The 20081-nt window shown below is 39.6% G+C and overlaps 1 protein-coding gene across 1 annotated transcript in view; it reads left to right on the top strand.

Annotated features, from left to right (window-relative positions):
* Positions 1–20081, top strand: part of COL11A1 (collagen type XI alpha 1 chain) — a 300012-nt gene that overhangs the window by 126383 nt on the left and 153548 nt on the right. The window contains exons 5-8 of the mRNA XM_075322198.1: positions 975–1103; positions 11979–12095; positions 12941–13033; positions 19345–19629. Coding sequence (XP_075178313.1) covers positions 975–1103; positions 11979–12095; positions 12941–13033; positions 19345–19629 — 624 coding nt within the window. The remainder of the gene's footprint in view (positions 1–974; positions 1104–11978; positions 12096–12940; positions 13034–19344; positions 19630–20081) is intronic.

The raw sequence follows: 20081 nt of genomic DNA, 5'->3' as shown, positions 1-20081 counted from the left end.
TAATAGACAATGTATACATAGAGCTGTTGTGTGGGCTGGGGCTGCTCTCTGAGCTCTTATACACGCTACATATAAAAGCTCTGAATGTGGCACAACTGCTGCACTCAGTAAACTAAGTGATAAATTATTGGATCCAGGGTCTTTTCCTGTATTATGCTGCTCTCAGATGAGGTAGCAAAAACCTGGTGACAAAGTCTCTTTGAAATATGACATGCCAAGAATAAGCAAAGAGTACTCCATCAACTATACGACAAAAACGCATGTAAAAAAAAAAACCTGCAGTTGACCTAATTTACATATGGGGCAGCAATGCTGCAGAAATCCTGTAACACCAAAACCTCAGCAAAAGATCATCGTGGGAACATAGCCGAAATGTTACAAAGATGTCTTTGCGCATATGTGACATGCATCTCTTTCCTTATCTCCTTCCACCATCTTTAGATATCACTAACTGCACCAATGTGCGCATGGCTCTAGTTGCTTAGTATATAAAGCTACAATATGTGTAGGTGCTATACACATACAAAAATAGGAAACATATTGAAGCATATATTACAATGCTGCCTCCACTAGGTGGCACAGTTGTGCTTGTGTATGTAAATTACCGTGGATGAGGATGGACGTAGTATAGCACTATAGCAGGAGCCATATATCATAGTATCATAGTTTCGAGGCAACCAAACTAATGAAGCTGTTTTAAGAACAATAAAAGTTTGTGCATTCATTTCTTTTGACAGATTTTATGTGCTGCAGAAGGTTTGTGTTTATTATCCCCTTGTTGCCTATTATGTTTCCTATATGTCTTGTAAGCACTCATATGTGCCTTTTCAATATGGCCGCACTGGGATTTCACTGGAGGAAGTGAATGCAAGTGTCCAGAGTCAATATAAGTACAATTAAGGCTGTCAATTATTACTTGCTATAAAATATGATATTTTTTTCTAAACATTTTCCCCCTTATTTTGTTTCCTTAGGGCGATATCCAGCAGCTACTGATTGTTGATGACCCTAAAGCTGCGTATGACTACTGTGAACATTACATGACGGACTGTGACACCCCAGCCCCCAATATGCCGCAAGCTCAGGATCCAAGCATCGATGAGGTAAGCGTTACGCACGTTTCGCCCTTGGATTTTGACATTGATGCGCAGTCCATTTATACTCAAAGTTAAAAGTTCTGTAGAAGATAAATGAGTTAAAAAGCCTGCGTCTCAATGCTTCTATTTTGGGATTAAAAAACATCAACTGGTTTTTTGTTGTTATTCTCCACATACTAAGATGGCGATAAAGTAAAAACTAACGCAAAGGAAACAGATTCTACTTGTCATTCTTCAAGTGAGGAATTGAATGTTATATTTTTTTCTGTTAATTGCACTTTTCTAATGATAAAATGAATCCTTTGAACTAAGATCAGTCTATAACATGGGCTGATAGATTTAAAAAAGGGCAGCTTTTTCCAAGAACATCATTAAACTAACGCTGGTATTGCAGCTAAACAAATTGGTCTGAGCTGCAATACCGGATATAGCCTAATGACTAGAGTGTGCTGTTTCTAACAAAAAAATAAGAAAAGCTTTTTTTCTAATTTTATATAACCCCTTTTTTAATGTTAACTTGATATGATAATAAAAATCATTCTAAACTATAACCTTTAATTGTATATATTCTTATGGTTATATCATTACTTTGTATTAACCATATTTTTCATTACTTCCTGTTTCAGTTTAGTTAAAGGGGTTTTCCAAAATTTATGACAAAATGTAAAAACCTGCAAAACACTTGTAATATTGATAATATTAATATCTAGTTCACCGTTGACCAATTATATAGTTAGAAAACCATTATATGTAGGTAAACACAGCTTACTGGTAATAGATGTTCCATCAGTCTTGTGCATATTTTGCTTCTTTCTCCTCATCACACCCCCATAACTCCTCCTCTGTATTTTGAGAACCAGTGTCGCGCTGGCTTCTTTGTCCCTCTCCACACTGTGAGGATCCACAACTTTCTGCTGCTGCCTATAGTTGGGCGCAGGAATGAATGGGCAATATGTGATGATGCAAAGTTGTAACAAATGAAAAAGTAGCACCATGAACTGGTGTGAGTGCAAAAAATCCTCCAATTACATAAAACAAACGGAGTTTGGATGAACCTATAGAACTGTCAAACGTTTTAGGCAGATGTGAAAAAAATGCTGCAAAATAATAATGCTTTAAAAAAGAACAACAATCAATATTTCTAGGTACACCTTGCAAAAAGTCAAGGATTTGATAGGATTATAGTCAGGTTTGGGAGTGGTAACATATTATACCAAACAGGTGATAATAATTAGGTAATACAGTGGAACCTTGGATTACGATCATAATTTGTACCAGGAGTCTGCTCTTAAACCAAGTTACTCTTATAGCAAAACAAATTTTCCCATAGAAAATAATTGAAACTCAGGCAATTAATTCCACAACCCAAAAATATTTACTGTATTTATACAAACTTATTACAGTAATACAAAATACAATACAAAATAATGTACAGTATTTGTATTCATTCTGCATTCTGAGATGGAATGTTCATGGAGACATTGAAGGAAAAAACAAAAGCACCACCCACCCACCTCTGGAAATGTTTTGCTATGGGCTGAAAGCAAAACACTTCCAGGAGTGGGTGGGTAGTGCTTTTCTTTTTTTACATTTCTCCGTGAACATTACATCTCAGAACGCAGAATGTAAGTCAAATTTTAGCCGATCACACACTTCCCAAGGCGCGCACAATGCTGTGCATCACTCAGACACCAGCACAGCGCGATACTCACCTGGGACATTTTCATGTAATTTTCCGTGCCCAAACCACAAGCCTCGAATCAGAGGTTCTCTTATCTCTATGTCTTAAACCAAGTTACAAATGTTTAAAAAGCTTTGCTTGTCTTGCAAAACCCTCTTAAACCAAGTTACTCTTAATCCAAGGTTCCACTGTATTTAGATTGAAAAACAGTCATTAACCATCAGAGTATGAGACTTAAAACTGGGTGATGAGCAGCAAAACTCTGCAGCAAAGTTGTGGAAAGAAGTTTCATTTCACAGGTCTTACACCATGGCAAGGCTGAGCACAACAACAGAACACAAGGTTGTTATTCTGCATCAGCATGGTGTCACCTAGAAAAGATATCACAGCAGATTTGGATTTCCACATGTGTTGTTTAAGATTTTTTGAAGAAGCACCAAGAAATCAGTAACTTTAGGTACCATAATGGTTGATCATCGAAACTTAGTGCAGCAAGTGAAAGCCACATCATGCTTACTTCCCTTTGAAATTGGAAGATGTCTAGCAGTGCCATCAATCCAGAACTGGCAGCAACGAGTGGGACCCAATTGTCAACTGTGTGTAGAAATCTGACCAGAAGTCTTCATGGAAGACATACAGCAAAAAAAATCATAGATTTAACATGGAAAAAGGCTAATCAACTAAACTGTGCTTGAACACATAGGGACTGGCGTGTAGAAAGATAGCAGCAGGTGTCTTGGACTGATGAGTCACATTTGAATAATCTGTCTTTAATAGAAAGCAGTTTGTTCTCTGAAGGGGTGGAGAGCAGTACAATAATGAGTGTCTGCAGCAACAGTGAAGCATGGTGGAGGCTCTATGCTGCATTTCAGCTAATTGGGTTGGGAATTAATGGTGTCCGCAATGCAAAACAATGAGAAATAAAGGCAGATACTTGTCTGATGGGATCCAAATGTATTCTGTAGCAGGACAGTGATTACAAACATACAACCAATTTCATTAAGCTCTATCTTCAACGTAAAGAAGAGCATGGAGTCCTGGAAGTGATGATCTCAACATCATGAAGTCTGTCTGGGATTACATGAAGAGACAGAAGGACTTTCTCAAACCTACATCTACAAAAGATATAAAAGTTAGTTCTCTAAGATATTTGGAACATCTTTTGTGCTAAGTTCCTTCAAAACCTGTGTGCAAGTGGAGTTAGAAGAATTCATGCTGTTTGGAGGCAAAGGGTGGTAATATCAAACATCGAGTTGATTAGGATTTCTCTTTTGTTCATTTACTTTGCATTTTGTTAAGTGATAATTATTTTTAAACCATTGTTACTTTGCAGCATTCTTTCTAAATATGCCTATAACATTTGCATAAAGCTCTTTATATACATAATAAGATTAAAGTTAAACTGAACCCACAGATTCCGGGGGATCAGCTGACAATCTAATGTCTATGGTAGCCTCTCAACTCTCACCCCAGGAAGTACTCAGCCTGTCGGGTGCCCAATGGATAAGTATTTTGTTCAGTGCCAAGATAAGCTCTCTCAGAGAACACTAAAATGTTTGGCCAGAATGTTTCTTTGTGTGCATAAGTGTGTGGAGGGGAGTTGTGGAAGATGGCTGGCAACTGAAAGGCTGTTCAGCCTACACCTGGTTAATGTGTATGGGGGACCTAAGTTTATTTTTGTGCATAAGTGCTGGAGTGATAGAGTGATTGTTGCTTCAGGTTTTTCAGTGTCTGTTGCTGAACTCTGGCCTTGCCTGTTGGCATGTCTGGAACAGTGTGCTATGGAGTTGACTACAATGGACTAAACAGAAGGATTAACTGTTAGCAGCCCCTCTATATGCAGCCTCAAATTGAATACATAACTCTTCGCAACCCCTCTATTTACAGCCCCATCCTACAGGACCTTGTTTTTCTCAGCCTCCCTATATATGATACCATCCTGGAGTATATAAGCACTTTCCACCCCCACTATATATGGAACCAACTTGCAGTACTTCACTTTTCCCAGGCTCCTGTCTGTACATCCACCCTTTTTTGCTATATACAGTCTTCTCCAGCAGGATACTACTCCTCTAATTTCTCTTTATATACAGCCTCTTTCAGCATATGACTCCTTTCAGCCCCTCTATGTATAGCCTCCTACAACACATCACTCCCCTCATCCCCTCTATATACAGCAACCCTCCTGCAACACATCACTTTTCAGCTCTCTCTATATACAACCTCCTTTAGGACATTGCTCCCTAGCCCCTCTATTAACAGCCTCATCTTGCAGTACAGCACTCCTCTCAGCCCCTCTATATACAGCTATACAGCTCCTTCCTGCAATACATATCTTCTCTCAGCCCTGATATATACAGTACTATTGGGCAATATCTCCATCCTCTCATATTAGAAGAAGAATTAGTCATGACTGTTTTTTTTATATCTTACAGATTATTATGGGGGGGAATACAAATACGAAAACCTTTCACATGTGTCTATATTACATGTGGTTAAAGGATGTACTAACTTTCTGTTTCCTTAAGGCTATGTGCACGTGATGTCTTTTTTTAGGTAGTAATTCACCTGAAAAAGCACACCAAAATCTCTGCAAAAAGTGACACAATGCACAGCAATGCAAAAATTAGATTGCTGTGCAGATATTCAGTCTTTTGTTACTTCATTTTACTTGAGCTTCTGAAATCCTATAGTGGTTAAAAGAATTAATATATTCATTCTTCAAGTGGCTTCCTTTGGTAGTCGCCCTTTCTTTACGGTTGAAAGTATAGGCAAAAGACATTAGCAGCAGAGACACCATAAAGAATGACTGCAAAATCACACGTTGCGCTACTCAATATTAATCTTCCCCCTGCCTAAGTCTTGCATGGACTTACACAATGATTTAATATAGATGAGTTTTACTAAGATTTCTACTTAAACCTCCATTGGAAATTTTAGCCCGACTATGGAAATGTACATCCCATAGCTTTTTCCATTAGTTGAGTACAACTTATAACAGTGAAGAACTTATAAAACCAGTAGATATTAGTAGATTTTAGGCTCTAGATCGGGAATAATAGTGATTTTTCTATGGTATTTGATGTTTTTCCACTTGACAGTGATTATTTCCTGTTTTACTTAGTAAATCCGGTGAAGAGGTGGGAGAAAAAGTAAGGCAATAGGAATCCTACGGCTGGATCCGCAGGGTCCATGTTGTCTTTGTGTCTGCTCTTTGCCTTCCAAATTGAAACCATGTGTTTTTGCCATGGGAGCGATCTCTCTGGAGGCCCCGACTTCTGAAATGTACAATCCATTGATACAAACACCCCTCAGAGCTACTGTGTAACATGATAACGCTGCTTCTTGTGGAAAATAGGAGCGCTGAGATCATCGTGGAAATATTCTGAGGCATTCAGGGAAAATATATATTTAAAAGAAATTCACCTCTAATGCGTTTTCCAGACAATGTCTCTATACTGCTGTAATTTGTGGTTTCAAATGGTTTTAACCCATTCACTGCTTTCAGATGGTCTCGCTCTGACTCAGAAACTCATAGTAACTGGTGAATATAGTCTGATCAATGGCCTTCGGTATTCGGAATCCAGTATACATTTTGGTATCCAGCTACCGGGTGCCGCCATTTTTTATCATGCAGTTTCTAATTTATGCTGGAAAAGATGACAATAAAAACAGATAATTGCAATAGAGGGATTTATATTATTCAGGGATAGGGCTGGGTAGGCAGTCATGGTTCAGACTTACTGCTGCTTTTTATAGACTTTGGTAGCCACCAATTTCTGAAAATTAAAATTTGGCCAACGTGTTATGACTTTTTGTTTTTCATGTATTATGATATACCCATAGACGAGACAGAAAATGTAATTTGGGATTTTATTTGTCCCAAGGTCAGCAATGTGCTCTACATTACTTCTAAAGAACAGAGCTCAATGATTATCATGCTCCTTTTTCCCATGGCGTATGTAGTCAATTAATTTGAGCACTTTTAATTAAGTTACAGTTTGATACCAGTCTGTGTATTTTCACAGTAACCATAAAAGTTAATATTAAAATCTGTTGGGCTAGCGGCACTTTAAATTCTAGACTATAAAGGAATAGCGTAGAGAAATGTAACCTAAAATATTCAGAATTGAATTTGCACCTTTTGTATCTGCTTTTTGGTGCTTTTTGCCTGCTTTTCATTTTCATTAAAATTATTATTATTTTTTTTAAATTGCACATTTTTTAAAGTTTATTTTATCATCTATCTATCTATCTATCTAACTATCTATCTGTCTATCTATCTATGTATCTGTCTATCTACCTTTAACTTCTCCATTGTGGGCAGTTTAGACTTTCCAGATGTTTTTTTTTCCATTTGATTCATCATCTGCAACTTTTCAAAAAGTTTCAAAATTTGTTACTAAAGCCCCTTTTATTCTGCAGTGATTTTATAAAAACCAGAACATTACTGTGCAATGTTCAAGTAATTTTTGACAAATGTGACTTTTTACACTAGGCATTTGCAAACCAGGTTTAAAGGGAGCCTCTCACCAGATTTGGCAACTATAACCTGCGGTCATGCTGTATATAAGAGCCCAGGCCACTCTATAGAACGTAAAAATCACTTTTACAGTACTCACTTATTGGGGCGGTCCGGTCCAATAGGTGTCGCTGCTCTCCAGTCCAAAACCTCCTCTCTCCTGTCTGGCACCTCCTCTCTGCTGCGATTGCTGTCCTCCTTCGACCCAGCACAGTATGGATGGCGTATCCTACCTTATCCACACAAGCCGTCATTTCGGTCCTGCACAGGTGCACTTTGATCTGCCCTGCTCAGGGCAGATCAAAGTATTGCAGTGTGCATGCGCGGCCGGTGTTACATCTTTCTTCACGCCTGTGCACTACAGTACAGATCAAAGCGCGCCTGCGCAGGACCACAATGTTTGCTTGTGTGTATGACATAGGATACATAATCCATACTGGGCTGGGTCGAAGGAAGACGGTAATCGCAGTAGAGAGGAGGCACTGGACCGGATAGAGGAGGTGCCGGACCAGAGGGCAGGGACACTCATCGGACCGGATCACTCCCTAGGTGGGTATTATAAAAGTGATTTTTACGTTCAACAGAGCAGTCTGGGCTCTTATGTACAGTATTCAAATATGCTGTATATAGGGGCTCAATGGTGGTGGACGCAGGTTATAGTCGCCAAATCTGGTGACAGGTTCCCTTTAAAACTAAACAGATTGTACTAAATACATGAATTCATTTAGCCATTTTGAAAAACTTGGTGCAAAAAGTTCAACATAAAGAAAAGGAAAGTGCCTTAAAAAAACACAAATGATGAATTGGGCTCCAAAGATGTCCGAAGATCTCAATTTTAGGTCTTCCAGACCAAGTGACATTTGAATAGTGGGAGCTATTGAGTCCCAATAAAACTATACAGACGCTATTTCACTGTTTCTACTATTCGCCCTACAGTCCCTACTCTTTGGAATAAATATTCATAATAGGACACTTTCCAAAATGTCCTGGGATTTTTACCTACTTCAGATCATCTGTATTTTGCATATTAGTTTGCTTACAAACATATAATTGTAGACTATCCGCGTTAAGAGGTGAATAAGATATGTCACCAACACATGAGAAGTCCTGGTTCTGCCTGTGCAAATGTTTTATGTGTCAGATCATTCCAGCGTTAGTCAAAGGACATAACAGTCTCAGCTTTTTCTTGCCTGGAGTAAAATGGTTCCAATCTAAACGCACAGTGAAGGGAACAGATATTTTAATAGGAGTCAGTCTTCAAAAACTTGGAGAAGTTCACGAAATTTGACACAGTTGGCAGCTCAACTGAACATGTCTATGAGCAGCTAAGGCTTACCTTTTTCCAAACAGTGTTTGTTAAAATGTCTTCATGATGAAAGACATTATAAAGTTGCACATATTTTTCCCATGTTAATGCTGTGCCAATTTTAGTTTGAATATCTATGATGGCAATCAAATGGTCCATTATTTTTTCTGTTATGATTATTTTTCTTGATTTTTCTTGGATATAATTTCATACCAATTGATAATAGTAGTGAACCATTTGTAATGTACTCCTCTTTTCATTTACAAGATTAAAGAGAACCTGTCACCAGGTTTTTCCCTTATGAGCTGCAGCAAGAACCAGAATCTTTATTCAGCATTCTAGAATACTGTATATAAGAGCCCAGGCCGATCAGTATAACTTAAAAACACCATGACAATGCTCACCTAGGGGGTGGTCGGTCAGATGGGTGTTGCTGTTGACGGTCCGATGACTCCTCCATCTTGTGGGATCGCCGTCCTCTTGCCTGGCCCCGTGTTCATGACACATCCTGTGTCATTCACAAAGAGGCCGCCATTGCACTCCTGCACATGCTCACATTGATCTGCCTGGCTGAAAGCAGATCAAAGTATTGTAATGCGCATGCGCAGGCGGTCTTTGTCTTTATCTCGTGCCTGCGCATTACAGGACTTTGATCTACCCTCAGCTAGACAGATCAAAGTGCGCTTGCGCAGGAGTGCAATGGAGGCCTATGTGTGAATGATGCAGGATGTGTCATGAATACGGGGCTGGGCAAGAGGACGGCGATCCCACAAGATGGAGGAAGCGCTGGAACAAGACCATCGACACCCATTGGACCAGACTGCCCCCTAGATGAGTATTATGAAGGTGTTTTTAAGTTATATAGAGTGGCCTGGGCTCTTATATACAATATTCTGGAATGCTGTATATACTGTAAGGGCTCACTAGTCGTGGCTGCAGCTCATAAGGGAAAAACCTGGTGACATGTTCCCTTTAAAAGGAATTTGTCAGCAGCTTTTTGCTATGGAATCTGAGAGATGAGTTGTAAGGGCAGAGAGCCTTATTCCAGGGATGTATCAGTTACTGGACTGCTTGGTGCAGTTTTAATAAAATCCCTGTTGATTCTAAGTGGTGTGTAACCCTGCCCACAGCCCTGATTGACAGCTTCCTGTGTATACTCCACATTGTCAACAAGCTGCCAATCATTGGTGGGGGCAGGGTTACACAGATTATCTGGACTGCCTGACACAGGACACCTATTCCAGCAGTAATAATCTATTGCTGATAAAACACTTATTGTATTGAAACTACAGCCACCTGTTAAAGGGAACCAATCACCAAGATTTTCGTATATAACCTAAAGCCAGTGCTATACTGGCACTATCAGGCTGATTATCTACATACCATTAGTAGTCAGCTCGGATGTTTAGATTTTGAAATCCAAGAAAGTGAAGTTTGTAAAATGAATAGCTTCTTGAGTGACAGTTGCACTGGAGCAGATAATATATTCATAGTTATCTCCTCCCTCTTTTAGAATTAGCATAAGCATTATACAAACGATTCACTTTGTCTAGCAGGACCTGTGTGAGGTCATATCCATGTGACCATAAGGGGCGAGGCCTCAGCCACCATAGCTGGATACCAGGTCACATGGGTATGACCTCCCCACAGGTCCTGCTAGACAAAGTGAGTCGTTTGTATCATACGTATGCTAATTCTAATGGGGGAGGGGATAACTATGAAAATATGATCTGCTCCAGTGCAACTGTCACTCAAGAAGCTGCTGATTTTACAAGCTTCACTTTCTTGGATTTCAAAACCTGTACATCCGAGCTACCCACTACAGGTATGTATAGAATCAGCCTGATAGTGCCAGTATAGCACTGGCTTTAGCTTATATACGAAAATCCTGATGATTGGTTCCCTTTAAGCAAGTGAAGCATTCATGAATTCGGGATCTTTGCCCAATACATAATGCTGCTCTCAGATTAATTAGCAAAAACCTGCTGGTACATTCCTTTTAAAGCTGCATTCTTCATAACAGCAACTTAGAATCTCTGATGTCCCCTTACTTTGTGTATACTGGGTTTCATCACTGTATTCTATAGTGCTCTAAAATTAATCATCACTGAAAGCAATTAATGATTTTCGCCAGGTTATATATATTTATAATGCATTGATTAAAAATATCATCAATGTGCAACTGGTGCATAACGAGGTGGATGGGCATCTAAAATGCAGGAGTTTTTTCCCCTCTTTCACTTTCTAGACCAGCACCATTCAAGTTTTAGGGGCTATACTACAAATTCAGCTAAAAATGAATAAGGGCATCCTGGCTGCCTTTTTATCGAGGATCCTTCAGAGATTGAGCCTCCTCATCATACATTGATGATATTTTCAATCAATGTGCCATTAAAGCTTATTGTGGGAAGAAGCCCTTTAATCTGCATATTACAATGCATACATTTTAAAGTGGAATTAAACAGTTAACATTTTTAGATATCTAAAGGTGTCCAAGATTATGATAAATAATGCCGTGGCCAATTAAAGGGAACTTGTCAACTAATTCAAGCTATGGGAGAGACCAGTTAATCACTACTTGCAGCTCCAGAAGAAGCCAGCTGATGGCACAGCCAGACTAGTCTTGCCATTGGCTATGGCTCCCAGCTGGATCTTAAAGTATATTTTCTCTAGTACAATAGTACAGCTAGGCTCATATTCATGCTACTCATGGTTTGGGCAGCATCAGTCAGGTGACAGGTTCTCTTTAGCAAACACTTAGTGTAGACACATGATGTAAGTCAGTAAAAAGCTTAGTCACCTTTTCATGTTAAACTATGATATCACTTGTTTAGTTCCACTTTATTTAAAGTTAATCTGTCACCAGATTTTTACTATGTAATCTTAAAGCACTTATATAGAAACAGAAACTCTGATTCCAGTGATGTGTCACTTACTCTACTGCTTAGATTATCACTAGAGGACTAGTTGTCTCATGCCATATAGTCCTGGCCCAATCACAAATTAGCAGCTTTCTGTCAATCTACAGTGTACACAGAGAGCTGACAATCAGGGGTGTGGGCAGGGTTATACAGATCTCAGCATTCAGAGCACTGCTAGAACTACAGCAGAGAAAACAGTGATATTACGAAAACCTGGTGATAGATTCCCTTTAAATCCAAAAAATTACTAAGTTTATAGGTTTCTTGTGAAATTTGCTTCCAAGAAATCCATTACTTAGTAAAGCCATGTTCATATGTTGCAATACATTCTGCATTGTATGTCAATGTAGAGCAGGAAAATGCATTGTACACATATGAGAGCTGTAACCATGCTTATAATATGCTTCTAGCTAACAAAGCCTTGCTAACAAATCTTCCTTTTGCAATATAGTATGCCCCTGAAGAACTAATCGAATATGACTATGAGTATGGGGGAGCAGAGTACAAGGAGCCTGACTTTGTTACAGAGACACCCATAATTGCTGAGGAATATGTAGTTCAGACGGAGGTATAGTAACTATATGTTGTGTGCACTGTGTGTCACTGTTGTCTCATCGTCTGCTCGCGTGTCATCTCAGTCCCTTTTCTCCAGCTGACCTATGGCCTCCTTGCTCTGGAAGTTGGGTGAAGTTAATGGCAGGCAACACGTTGGTTCATTTACAAAAAAACACCCTCAGTTGGGCAAATCTGTGGTACAGAAATCTATTATACATGTACTGAGATATTGTGTTGTAAACTATAACAGTTTTGGTGGCTTATATTCTGATTTGATCAAGTGTGATTAATAAACCAGTCTTTACAAAAGGTCATTTAAGGTGTAAGGTTATTATATTATGTCACCAGTGGACAACCAGTTGAGCAGTCTATTTGTTAGTATTAAATTAGAAAATAAGCCATCAGTAACGGTACACAGCCTGCCCTTCAAACTCTTCCTTACTTCCTCTTCTTCATTCTTTCATTCATTGTCTCCATCCGATCTTTCACCACATTTTTGCAGAAGAAGAAAGCCAGTTCCAAATCGAAGAAGAAGCCAGTTCCCTCTAAATCAAAGGGAAAACCCCAAAAGGTCACGCCCAAAAACTCATTTGCAGCTAAGAAGAAGAAGGGCAAGACCGTTTACCAGGCATCAACAAGAAAAAGAATAGGGGTAAAGGTAGCAAAGACATCAAGATCTTCCATAGGGTCAGCCCCGAAGATCTGTGATCATGAGATATAAAAAGCCCTAACCTCACTAGAAGTGGACAGAACCTCTGGCTAATACCATAACCTACATCTATACTCCTACTTTTTTTTTGAGCTGCTATTCTACAAGATATCAACATTAAATTAACAGATTCTTGCATTTTTCTCCAGGCTAATGTGGTTGATTACATACCAGAACAATATGGAGAAGGAGACTATGGATACCAGACAGATACCCCTTCTCATACAACCGGACCTAATGAGGTACAAAAAGAAATTCTGAATATAGGTGGAAAGTTCTTTTCCTACAGGACTGCAACATGGATTGGTAACATATGGAGATGATGAAACCTGTTTAAGTCTAAATTAGGCAAATCAAGCAAATTTAATCGGGAAATTTGAATTGCATTGAAGTTATTCAATGTGAATTGAAAGCCCCTTATTATCTTCTAGAGATCTCCTCAGACCCCTGAGCATAATAAATGTACGATATCAAAGAGAACTTGTCATCAGGATTAGGCATGGAGGCACTGATCTGCTGATTTACTAGGTACCTTCCCTATAGCCTGCAACCAGTTTTATGTGTGCAAGCGTCACCCATGGCTAAGGACGACCAAAACGTCTAATGGTGATTAAAGAATAACCAGGCTGCAGATTTCTAAAGTGAAGGTGCCTAATAAATCATCAGAACAGCGCCTTTATGCCCATACCTTTACCTTATCATGCCTGATCCTGATAACAGGTTCTCTTTAAAAAATAAATACCTCACCAATCACCTGTCCATCCGCTTCTGCAACTCACTGTCCAATCCTCTGAACCTTTCCTCACTCCCATCATGTGCGTCCTCTTCCGCCTGCTTTACTCCACTCCAGAGCTTCTGGCACCAAGTAGGCCTCTGATGTTAGGGTGCGCCACAACGTCACTGTGCAAGTCATGACAGCACAACTTGTGTTGTGAGAGGCCCAGTCAGTGCCCCAGAGGGCGCAAGTTGTGATATCACCACATGCGCCACGACGGCAAGGCGCGCAGTGACATCCTAGGCCTACTCTGTATGAGAAACCTCAGTGTAGAGTGAAGCAGGCCAAATAGTTAGCACTTGATAAATGAAGGCAAAAAAGAAAGGTGCATAGGACCGAACTGTAAATGTGGAGACAGCAGGACATGTGAGCAGTAAGGTGAGTATTGTTTTTTTTTTAACTTTTTCTATCAATTTCCGGTTCGGCAAACTGGCATCTAACTGGCCATAATTTTACTGAATTTGTGTGGAGCGAATTGCCAAAAAATCATATTCTGGAGGATGCAAATTTTGTAAAATTCAAGGCCAATTCAATTCTACGTAAATACATTTCCTCTTCTCCAGTAATATATTATGTCTGATCAATTTACAACCTTTACTATTGTTGGACTCAGAAGAAAAATCTGACAGTATTCTGTCCTTTGGCATTGAACCAATATTTGTAACAGAAGACCCTAACAATACATTAGAAGGTATGAGGAGCCCTGCTGACATAGGACATGACATGTCTAATACCTAAACCTCAGTGCGTTTACTTTGTGGATTAATACAGGGAAGATCAGGTTTGCCAACAAAAAAAAAGGATTTGACAGGAATGGAATTATTACAGAGCTCTTTCTTTGCTTGCTATAATGCAATATAGTCATCGGTTCTGCTTAGGATCAGATGAACAATGATTCATATTGCTGTATTAGTTTGCTTGTAGTGCTCACGTAAGGAGTAAATCTTATTATGTACCTTTCCAATGCAAAATGAGAAGCTTTATAGATGAAAACTGTTAGGCAAAAAGATGCAATAATCCATAACAACCAAAATATTCATTTTACCATTAATAAAATAAAGCCAAATAATGACAACTTTGTAAAGATTTAGCATTTTGGTGTGCATCAGCTTTTATTACCAAATGAGGTTGCCATCTCTTTATGCATTTTGTTGATTGAGATCTATTAAAACTGACTGATATCTAGAACCACTGCGGGGTGCTTTAATTTAAGTCCCCTAACTCCTGTCCCATACTCTCCCTCAGGCGTTTACACCTTTGTTCGATATTGCTTCAGTCCACGGCACCATCTTGTGCCCTTAACGTCTGACTGGCCAGAAGTCAGAAGCTACATTGAAAAAAAGGCTCTCAACACAACTCTATGAGAGCCAGAACAGGGCCAGTATGAGGCTCTCATAGACTTGTATTGAGTTGGGACCTCTGGCGCGCTCCATGAACCACTAAAGCTCTCAAATCACTGGAAATCAACTGGAGTGGCAGTGATAGAAGATGAAGCTGCCGGAGAGTGCGTATAATGATAAAACTAGAAAAAGAAGCGCTGATAGGGTTTTACCAGATAAAGAGCGAAGTAATGTATAAAAGTATACACTCACCTAGTGTGGTTGTGAGGGTCACAAATACCACAGATAGCATGAGATAATGGCGGTTGCCTCAGCCCCACATGGATCAGTCTTCAAAGCAGGAGAGCAGAAGGGGTTAACGCCGTGCATTCGCCAGAAATCATATAGAATTGCTGATTAAATAATAATATTCCATAGGTCTACACGTTTCGAGGTATGAAACCTCTTCCTCAGGACCAGAATATCAACAATGCATCGTTTATATTCTGGTCCTGAGGAAGAGGTTTCATTCCTTGAATCGCGTAGATCTATGGAATAAAAGATTTATTATTTAATCAACAATTCTATATGATTTCTGGCAAATGCGCGTCGTTAACCCCTTCTCGTCTCCTGCTTTGGAGGGTGAGTATAAGACAGTGGTCAGTGGACTTAGATGTAACGCACTACTGGAGTGGTGCTTTAAAGGGTATTACTACTTTATAATATATAATATGTGAAAAGAGTAGGTAAGGAGTATATATGTTACTTATTAAAATATAGTGTTTAGAAATTTCTGCCCCATTTTCTAGTACTGTGAAGTGTTGCCCACTTATTAGCTATCTCTTCTCTGATGACAGTCCACCGATAGCGAATATGGCCACTGATGGAAGTATGGTGTCTAAGATGACCTTGTCCATCATTGCTTCTCATTTTAGTGCCCTGCTCATGTGCTAGATTTCTGCTGCACAAGTACAGATGAAAATATTGAACTAAGTTTACATCCGTTCTAGCACAATGGGACAAAAGCGAAAATGCCAGATGTCTCCATCAGCATCCATTTTTGCGGGACTGTCGTTGGATGAGAGAAGAGGCAACGCTTCATAGTACTAGGGAGTGGTGCAGTCATTCTAAGGGGTACTTTGCACCCTACGACATCGCAAGTCGATGGTAGCGATGCCGAGCGCGATAGTCCCCGCCCCCGTCGCACATGTGATATCTTGTGATAGCTGCCATAGCGAAAATTCACATGCACTTACCTGCCCTGCGATGTCGCTCTGGCCGGCAAACCGCCTCCTTCCTAAGGGGGCGGGTCGTGCGGCGTCACAGTGATGTCACACGGCAGGCGGCCAATAGAAGCAGAGGGGCGGAGATGAGCGGGACGTAAACATCCCGCCCACCTCCTTCCTTCCTTATTGCAGCCGGGACGCAGGTAAGGAGATGTTCCTCGCTCCTGCGGCTTCATACACAGCGATGTGTACTGCCGCAGGAATGACGAACACCATCGTACCTGTCGCTGTAGCGACATTATGGAAATGCCCGACACTACACAGATCACCGATCATACAATTTCGACACTTTTGCGCTCGTTAATCGTAGTAAAAAGGATTCACATACTCCGATGTAAACAACGACGCCGGATGTGCGTCACTTTCGATTTGACCCCCACCAACATCGCAGCTGCGATGTCGTAGTGTGCAAAGTACCCCTAAGTTACTTGTCCACACTTTTGTGCTATTATATGTAAAGTGGACAACATTTTTAATTTATTTTAGAAATTATACCTAATACTCATAGACTTAAGAACCAGAACCAAAATAAATATGACCATTTTATCTACTCCCCTTTTGGAATTTAAGAGCTTGTACTATAACTTATCATTTATCCAAGAGAAAGGTGATAACTTGCTGAACATTGAAGGGACTCGGCATCGGGATCCCCAACGATCAGCAATGAACTCTTCTGAGGAAAAGTGATAACTGGTATTTATGGTACAATTTGGTAAATTTCCTATCTTCGTAAAGGGGTATTCCCGTCTCCGAGATCTAATCCCAATATGTAGTAGGTAATAATAATAATAATAATAGTAAATCCCTCTAATTAAAAATGTAGCCTAGTTCTCCTGATTAGCCATGTAGCTTACCTCATGTGCAGGGCATTGCAGCTTAGGTATCCATGGCTATGACCAATCATATAATGAGTTAGTTAGTTGCTCGTGGTCATAACCATGGATATGTAAGCCGCAATGCCCTGCACAAGGGGTAAGCGACATAGCCAATCAGGAGAACTATACTACATTTCTATTTGGAGGTATTTGCTAATATTCTTATTTTATTATTACATCTACTACATATTGGAATAGGATCCTGGAGATGGGAATACCCTTTAATCTTGACTTAAATGCAACCTGACAGCTGTTACTTGCTGCTGTCCGATCCTCAGGCAGCATGTATCAGGCTATGGCTGTATGATTTCAGCCATATGTCGGTAATGCTGAAAAATAGCAGAGCTTCAAAGAAAAACAAAGTTTAAAAGCTGCCAGGGACTAAGCAGCACAGGATACTAGTCCGACAGGCGGGGTTCTCCCCGCCAATTACCAGTGATTGACAGATCTCTACTCCAAGGCAACGGGTGGGGAGACCATGCACCCACCTGTCCAACTAGACTTTTGTGTCACTCGGTCCCTGGCGGCTATGTTTTTCTTTGAAACACCACAGAATTTTAGAGTTTAACATATGGCTGAAATCATACAGCCAGTGTCTGATACATAATGTGCATGGAGCGGGCAGCATGTATTTGCTATAAGTTTCCCTTTAATATACACTCTTCTGCATTCTTGAAACCATTTAAAAGGAGAAGAATGCCTTTGTCACCAGTTTTTTTTGCACCCTAATCTGTGAAGAGTATAATCTAGATTTAGAAATCCTGATTCCATGAATGTTTCACTTACTGGGTTGATTTTTATAAAATCACAGTTTTATGGAGCAGGAAATTTTCACTAGAGGACTAGTAAACCTGCTCGGTATAACCCCACCCTCACCACTGATTGGAAGCTTCCTGCTTATGCACAGTGATCACATTTATTAGCCAATCAGTGGGGTAGGCAGAGTAATACAGAGCTCAGTTCTCAGAGAACTGGAAGGTCTGCAGCAGGTGATGTATCAAAATTACTGCATACAGCCCAGTAAGTGATACAGTGCTGGAATCAGGATTTCTACCCCTGCGTCATGCTGGTCTCAGATGGAGTATCAGAAACTTGGTGACAGATTCCAGTTAACGTAAGGAACCTTTCTACTGAAGGCAACCTTATGAAATATTATTGTCAATTAATGCAAATATAAACTAGTCAGAAAGTAAATATGGCATTTTAAAAAGTGAATCTATAGATTCTAGATGACAAATCTGTCGAATTAATCGCTCAAGAAGTGTAAGTGTAAAGAACTGCAATGGAAAGATACACAATTTGTAACCTCCTTGTGGATACTATCATATACTTTCTATATCTTGCTTTTGTATTGTATAATTATACAAAATTTGGCCAAGCCTTTGCGATTCTAAAAGTTTCAGTATATCTACAAAACAGCAGGCAATGGTGATAGATATTCCTCTGCAAGCTCACTATCTGCCTATGGGCTGCAAATACCAGTTGTTTGTAGGGGCTCTGAGCCACCGTTCGTTAGCAGCTCGCCAGCCCAATGATGTGTCTACCTATTGCATACCTTCTGCTTAGATCATCTGTGCTTGGTTTATATCTAACCTACAGACATTATTATCTTTTGGTGAAAATGATTCAAATCATTCTCTTGGAAATAATTGATTTGGCAAAAATCATAAAATGTTCTGCTTCTGTTTAGTGTTTGCTTTAAATTTGCATTCTCCTTATCTGTACAGTATACAATACATGGACATAGATACAGAACCAAGAACATTTCTGCACATGTAAACTGTGAATGATATCAATGGTATATGCTGTCCGTCTGAAAACCTTGTAGCAGCAGATACAAGTGGAATGCACATTTAAAGAATTAATTTAGATAGACATTTGGTAATCGGCTATTTGCAGATGCTATAACAGCTTTTATTTAATAATATTTAATGAAAAGTATTGCTATGCCGTGAATCATAATCAGACGCTGGCTTTTATAGAGTCCAGGCATTGCTTTGAAAGCAGCAGTACTAATTGAATCAGTAAATTTAAAAAACATCAAAACCACCTAAATGTACTAAAATTTGTTAAAATAATAATCTATGTTTCACTGATTGGAAACTGTAAATTGCTACTGCTGCTTTACATTGAATTATGTGTACATCCTCATCTTTTAATTGATCCCAAAATCAATTTAAAAGATAATGATGGATTAAAGCTTTAGGTAGATGACATCTAAAGTTGCATCTTTGCATCTAACGCTTTCACTAACCTTAAATCGTGTGTTCCTCCCACTTGTCACATCAACACTGATAGAAAATTCCTGTGGAGGAGACACTGGTGGAGGATCCATATGTGGAGGAGCCTTTTCTGGAAGAGTACATAACTGGAGATGATTATGATTCAGACAAAAAACTGGTAGAGGAAACAGACTATGGGGTGAAAGCTGTAGAGCCAACAGAGTCTGAGCCGGTGGTGGGAGGAGATTTGGGAAAAGATGATATATATGAGTACACAGACTATGAAGAGAAAACAACACTGCCAACAACAGATGAATTTGGACCTGGGGTACCAGCCGAGAAAGATATCTCAGAGACCAGCGTAAGTGATTAGTGGCTACAGCTAATTTGAATGTGTCATTGAGGTGGAAAAGAATTAGTTTTCATGATATAAGACATTGCGTAATAAAGAGTACAATCCTAACTATTATATTTTTAATCAGTTTATTTTTGGAAAATCTGTTATTCCTTTTAAAGTTTGGAAGCAACAACAGCTGCCATGATTTAGATGCAGTATTTCTTAAATATAATTTGTCAGCGGGTTTTTTGCTACCTCATCTGACAATGTGTGAACAGTGCTCTATGCAAGCCATCAGTGTGCAGTTTTATCATCTAGCAATCGCCCACTCCATTTTTTGGAAGTGTGTGTGTGATTTGCTCCTCCTGCATCTGTGATGCCTCCATTTAGTGGGGGTTTAGCTGTATCCTGGTAGAGTATTACTTTTTGGCCTGTGCGGTTTACAACTTCTGGCCATCTTTGCTGTAAGTAATTGC

The sequence above is a fragment of the Anomaloglossus baeobatrachus genome, chromosome 8 (genome assembly GCF_048569485.1).
Source record: "Anomaloglossus baeobatrachus isolate aAnoBae1 chromosome 8, aAnoBae1.hap1, whole genome shotgun sequence".
Classification (NCBI taxonomy): Eukaryota; Metazoa; Chordata; class Amphibia; order Anura; family Aromobatidae; genus Anomaloglossus; species Anomaloglossus baeobatrachus.
The sequence above is the reverse complement of the archived record's forward strand: the minus strand, read 5'-3'. Positions and strand labels throughout refer to the sequence as shown.